Below are 6,722 nucleotides of genomic sequence, written 5' to 3' on the forward strand. Positions count from 1 at the left end.
AGCAGGTGCCGTTCACCCTCCCGCAGGTGAGCGGAGGCTCGGGCGGGCGGGGGGCTCTGGGCTGGGAACCGCTGCGCTCAGGGACCCCGCGCTGATCCGCTCCTTCCGCAGCAGCCCCCGGGCCAGGCGGCTCCTGGCGGCGGAGCTGTGCCGGGCAATGGGAAGAGACCTGGGGACGCGGGCTTGGCGCCGGCGCAGGATTCGGAAGGTGAGGGGAGCTGGGGGGTGGAGGGATGGATGGGGATAGTGAAGGCTTCTGGGCAGGGACCAGGTCCTCCCCCTGCGCCTCTGCCCCCACCTCCTCGTTCCGCCCGGCATCTCCGTCTCTGGAGCATCCTGCTGTCCCTCCCCAGCGCTTCACTGAGGAAACCTCTCACTTCTCACGCAGACCTCTTCCAGGACTTGAGCCAGTTCCAGGAGACTTGGCTGACAGAAGGTAGGCTCCTTCCCCTTGCTCTGTTTCGTTTTGTTCTCCTTTTAGTGTTTGTCTTCTGACATTTGTTCTGCTCCTTTGCTTTGCTTGCCTAGCTCCAAACATTAAGTTGTGGTTTTTTTCAGACTTGCCAACCTCTGGCTCGTGTAAATGAAGACGCGTGAATCGCGTTATTGTGCTTAATGTTCATTTGCTTATGAATGGAACTTGGCAGCTGGCCCACCCTCCTGGGTACAATTTTGGGTTCAGGCTACTTGTAACTAGTTTAATTTGACGCTAATTTGTCACTTACCTTCTTTGGCTGCAAGAAAGTTGATTTTTTTTTTTTTTTAACAAACAATAAAACATCTTTTAATTTGGGGAACAAAGTGTTTCCCTTAATTTTGCTGTTTTTTATTTTTAAAGTGAATTCTCTCAAGGGATCTTGCTGGAATTTGTGCAGTGTTCAGTTTGGTCTAAATTGTTTTGCCTTTTGACATCAAGGAAGAGAAAACTTCAAATCCCAGAGAGTCCCATTAATTCCAAGTTAAACTAGCTTTGAACAGTATGGTGAATTTGCTCTAATTCCAGTACTACAAATTATCAATTTTCTAGAAAATTCAAAATACAACTTCCAAGTACAGACTCTTGATAAATATGAAAGTACTTACTGTGATATACAAACTTAACAAATATTTAACAACAATGTTTCACCACATAGGCGTGGTGTTTGGAGCAGGGTTATTTCCCCTAGTTTTACCACAAGTGAAGGCCAATCCTATCAAACAGTTCGGTTTTCTAAGCCTCCAAAAAGGTATTTGCCAACTAAGACTACTAAGTGGAAAAAAAAAAAAAAAAAAAAAAAGTATAAACTGTAGTATGGTCATTTCAAACTGAAATGAAATTACATTTATCAGGCAGTATTCAAGAGCGTGAGGATTTTAAGGATGCAAGAGGAATTAATTACCTAGAGGCTGTTCCAGGGTTGAAATATTCACCTAACTTACATCAGCACAGAAAAATCGGTATTAATTGCTGGTCATCTAATTGGTCTGTTTATCTGAACGTGCACACATGCTTAGGACTGATTTCTCTTATATCTTAAAAAAACCTGAGCTGCCAGTAAGGTAAGTTCACTTCAGAACTGATTTCTAGTAGACTTTTAATTTTACATTTCCCAATGTTTGATGATACCTTTTGCTCACTAATGTAAAAGAATTTTCATAGAACCTCTTGCAGTATGTTTGTCAGTAGCAGAGTGTAGAAGGAATTAATAAATACATGTCTATATGTTAGCATTTGTTAATGAGATGAAGGCAACTGAAAACTTAAAGAGTACTTTCCTAAATAATGTAAAATAAAAGTAAGTATGAAATATGGTGTTTATTTAGTTAAGAAATCTAGCTATTTTATTATCTTATTTACAGTTCTTGGTGTTACTTTTGAAATAAAAAGATTAACAAACCTAGGGAGGAAGTAAACTGTAAATATAAATTCACAAGAAAAAGCCAAATGAAAATACCCATTTTGGATGCTGTGGAAAGCTACCCATGTGAGCTTTACAGCTTTTCCATTGTCTAGTCTTTCACGTAAACCAGAATAAATATTTATTTATTCTGAATTTTCAAAGTGTGCTGTTGACTTGAAAACACAAGAGCCTCACCTGGCCAGTTTGTCTGAAGGATACTTTAAGGCTGAAGCTTCTTAACATTGAGATGATAATGCTGTTAACTATTTCTCTACTTGCCATATTAAGCAACATCTTGTTCTAGCAATGCAAGCTGTACCAAGTTAAACGAGGCCTTTGCAGATTTTCAAATATGTTTATTAGAACATCTTTGAAATATTAAAATATCTTAGACCTCGCTGTTGTTCTTGGAGTTGCACTAACCATGCTGTCTACAGGACAAATGCCTAGAAATAAGATTTACTGCACTGATTTGTGGGGAAAGAGAAGCTGTTTGCTGTCAGGTTCTTTTTTGAGACTACACCAGCACTTCCTCTTACATTTCCCATTCATGAAATCACACGTACATGCAAGGCACTATTAACATTTCCCTCTTCTGCTACTGGATATTTATTTTTTTTTCTTCTGAAACGTTCTCCTGCTGATCTACAAATTGTAGCCTACTGCACTAGTGCCAAGCTATCCACTGCTTCTGGAGCTACTGAAAAAATTGTATATGAAGGCACAGACACTTGCTGTTCTGCTTATCACTTTGGCATAGCTTTTCCAAATGTATTAGTTGGTAGTGTTTTTTTCTTATGCTAAATGATTAAAAATCCCTGCATGTTATGCTTCTAATGAAAACTGTGAACCCTGAGCTAAGAAACTTGCTGTTGTCCTTATTTCCAAGGTAAAGGAGAAAGATATGTGCAGGCTGCTAAAGCGTAAATCTGCAGGCAGAAGAACTCCATTCATTAATCCCAAAGGGAAACTATCCTTAGTAACTAAAGTGTATCCCAGCAGAAAGCTCAGATCTTTCCTACGTAGATTTATTTCTCCCTTACTGTTGAATATACCATGCAAAGTGCCAAATCTAATTCTCCTCTCTCTCTCCCTCCCTCCCCTGGCAGCTCAGGTTCCAGACAGTGATGAGCAATTTGTGCCTGACTTTCATTCAGAAAACTGTAAGTAGCATGGTGTGATCATATATCTCAGGGGAGAAGGGCAGGACACACTCTAAGCCAAACAAATAAGTAAATGCAACACAAAGACATTGAGGCTAAAGTACTTGTTTTGTAACTGTGACAATACAAGGTAAAAGCCCTGCTATTACTTCTCCCAAAGCAAAATAAACTTGCTGTACATGGAATTATTACAGAATCACAGAATCTTCATGGTAGGAAAAGATCTCTAAGATCAGAGTCCAACCGTCCACCTGGGGTGCAAGGAGAAGGAAAAAACACAAAACCACAACCACACACCCCACAAAGCCAACAACAACATACAGCCCCCAAAAACCCACCATGCCCACTAGAGAACACCTTGGAGTGCCACATCGACATGTTTCTTGAATACCTTCAGGGATGGTGACACCACCACCTCACTGGACAGCCTGTTCCAGTGCCTGACTAGTCTTTCAGTAAAGAAATTATTCCTAATATCCAAACTGAATCTCCTCTGGTGCAACTTCAGGCCATTTCCTCTACTCCTGTCATTATTCACTTGGAAAAAGAGGCCAACACCTGCCTCACTACAACCTCCTTTCAGGTAGCTGTAGAGTGCAATGAGGTCTCCCCACAGCCTCCTCTTCTCCAAACTAAACAATCCCAGTTCCCTCAGCTTCTCCTCATAGGACTTGTTCTCTAGACCCTTCACCAGCTTGGCTGTGCAAGCCAGTTGTCCCTGAGAAGGAACAGGAGCCAGAAATAATATGAAGCTCTAGTATCTTAATGGATTTATTTATATCTATTCTGTCAAGGTGCTCAGTTCCCTCTAGGTACCGATGTGATGTAAAGAATAAATATGGGCTTTACTGGTTTAAGCTAAAACCCAAGGCAGGCAAAAGGAGTCAGCTTTTGGCGTTTTTTTCCTCTCTTTCTGAGAAAATTAATTTTGGGGAGGGATGTTTGCAATAGAAAATGGCCTTAAAAGCCTGTGCTAAGAGAGATGGCAGTAACCCTTTCTCCAGCCTTTTTGACAGCTGCTTGCTTTAGCAGTTTTGAAGGGACAATTAGTGCTTTAGGTGGGGTATAACTGTCTTGAGGATGACTGGTGCACACATAGTTCAGGTCAGCTCTGACATAAACTCAGCAAAAACATGAGGTATTAACAGATGAGGATGTTACTTTCCATCCTTGAAACTCTAATCACAGGTCTGAACATCCCAGGCTTTGTAAGCAGCATCACATCAGCTTGAAAAGGTGGGGGTGGCTGGCAAAAGACTGGAGCTAGACTTACTAAAAGCTTACAGTTTTTACTTGAAGGGCAGCTCTTTCCCTTATTTGGAAAACAAGCCTAGATGGCAGTACCTTTCTGGAGCTACTTTTCTTTCTAAGTGTCAGTGATAGCAACTACAGAGCCCAGAAGCAAAGGTAAATGCTTACCATGTCCATCAGCCTGAATAAGCTTTTCTGAGGAACTAGTGAAGGAATTTTTGCTCCCTGCTGGATTTAATTAAGCATAAGGAGTAACCATGCCCACATCCTATTTCCTGGTGCTATAAACTGCAAGCCACATTTGTTATTCATAAAATTCTAACCAGCCCAGAACTATTGCTCCACAGACCAGTGCACCAAAAATGAAAAGAAACTATTTTACTTTTTTTCTGAACTGTCACTGGTGTTTTGGATGAGCAGTGTGGTTTCAAGATTCCCCCCAGTCCCATATTCAGGGATGTTGGAATTCTAGCATACAAGAGTTCCAACAAAGGGAAACTTGCATTTGGAAACGATACAAGGTAGCTGCTGAGTGCTAGCGTGGCAGCCTTTTGCTTCTCTGTGATGCTATTCAGAGGACATGCTTACCAGGTAGGTAAATGAAAGAGCATTTTGCATTATGCAAATCAAAACTTTGCTTTAATGTGTAATAAGAGTGTGTGCATGCTTCCCCCTTATGATATAACAGAAAAACGTTTGCCCCAGCCCTGAACAATTTAGGAAACACTCACTCCAAATCCTTTTTGAAGTGGTCTGGATTATCACAGAGCATGTTAACACCACCTTAGAATTGCTCTTTAAGGCTGATCTATCATATAAACCTTACTAAATCAAGGGTAGAGCTCAGGGAAGTGCAGTGAACAGTTGTGTATATTGGTATTTTGCTTCTGTCAGAACCAGCTGACCAAGGACAAGATGGTGGCATCTCAACGGACTTTCTACTAGCTGATAAAAATATCTGTCCATAAACAAGAAAAGCATCTACTTGATCTTTCATTTCTCTCCCACAGTAGCTTTTCATAGTTCTCCTGCTAAGATCAAAAAGGAGCCGCAAAGTCCCTCCTCGGACCCCACAGTGTCCTGCAGCCACCAGCAGCCATTCCAGTACCACAATGGCGAGCAGTGCCTTTATTCCAGGTAACACAGCATGCACAGGGGGAGGGATAGAAGCAGTTATGAAATCAAGTGCTACTGCATTATCTAATAATGAAGTACTCTGACAACAACTTGGTCCAGCTTCTGGGTAATGGCAGTGCACATGGGCTGCAATACAAATTAACTAGCGGGTAAGCTCCTGGCAGCCTACTCAGGCTGCCATTTATTGCACTGGATAGCTCATACCTGTGTAGAGTAGATCAGGACTTGCTTCTTTTTTCTGCTCCCTAATGCTCTTCCTCAGCTGTCCTGATGCTGAGAGTAGTTGACATCTGTCATGTGCCTCTCTCTCCCTATTGCTTTCCAAAATCTGTCCTGCAAGGAGCTTCCTAACACCACCACACACTGTGTCATCTACTTGCCCAAGTTGTAGTACGGCTTCTTCAGTTTTCTGCTTGAAGGGTTATAACTGTTATGCATGGGGACAACTGATAATCAGAAAGGAAGTTTTTGCTCGGAGTTTTCTGGGCTAAATGGCTGCATAGAGGGACAGCGTGTCTGCCTGTGACACGCTCTCCCCAGGTGCTGCTACAAGTCCTTCTTGGGGAACTGTAATGTTCCAATATCTGTTTGACTGTCCCAGTGCCTATGATCAACCCACACAAGTTGGAATCAAGTCCCCCAGCCCAAGAACCCCAATACAGTTACCACTCCAACAGTTCCCTAGAGAGGACCGGAGCTTCCTGACCCCTGCGGGGCCGCCCCACCCCACATCCAGCTGTGGATACCTCAACGAAAACAGGTGAGTCACTGACAGGAGCACCCAGATTAAAATGCTCAATTTCCAGCAATCACAGGATTCCCCCCATCCAAAGTACCCAACACTGCTGCCTAGGGTTTGAAGAATAAACCTACAGCCTTGAGCCCATCAGATTCTGTGAATGATGACTTGTGTAGCTGCCCTTGGAAATATTTTTCATTGGTGTCCCTTCCTTGCCCCAGCTACACATGCAGCTTTCACAGCCCTAGTAACAGGCTCAGGCCAAGGAGGTTTCTGTCCCTCAACCAGACCTGCACCAGGGCCAAGATCAGAGGGCCAAGAAAGCAGTCATCCCATGTCCTCTCTCCTCTTCCAGCTCTGCGTATCAGCCACCTGTGGAGATGTGCCATTCCTTCCCCTCCTCCCAGGGCATGGCCCAGGAAGATCCCGTTGCCTACCAGCGCCAGATGTCTGAGCCCTGCCTTCAGTACCCTCATCAGGGCTTCAAACAGGAGTACCATGACCCACGGTATGAGCAAGCAAGCCAGGCAGGCAGCAGCCATCAGTACCCAG

At 43.3% G+C, this 6,722-nt stretch overlaps 1 protein-coding gene across 1 annotated transcript in view; it reads left to right on the forward strand.

Moving 5' to 3' along the window:
• The first annotated feature begins 237 nt into the window (after positions 1 to 237).
• Positions 238 to 6,722, forward strand: part of ETV4 (ets variant 4) — a 13,308-nt gene continuing 6,823 nt past the window's right edge. Inside the window, exons 1-5 of the mRNA XM_009994170.1 lie at positions 238 to 436; positions 2,990 to 3,043; positions 5,305 to 5,431; positions 6,033 to 6,191; positions 6,526 to 6,720. Of these exons, the coding sequence (XP_009992472.1) occupies positions 238 to 436; positions 2,990 to 3,043; positions 5,305 to 5,431; positions 6,033 to 6,191; positions 6,526 to 6,720 (734 nt within the window). The remainder of the gene's footprint in view (positions 437 to 2,989; positions 3,044 to 5,304; positions 5,432 to 6,032; positions 6,192 to 6,525; positions 6,721 to 6,722) is intronic.

The sequence above is a fragment of the Chaetura pelagica genome, unplaced genomic scaffold (genome assembly GCF_000747805.2).
Source record: "Chaetura pelagica isolate M959 unplaced genomic scaffold, ChaPel_1.0 scaffold963, whole genome shotgun sequence".
Classification (NCBI taxonomy): domain Eukaryota; kingdom Metazoa; phylum Chordata; class Aves; order Apodiformes; family Apodidae; genus Chaetura; species Chaetura pelagica.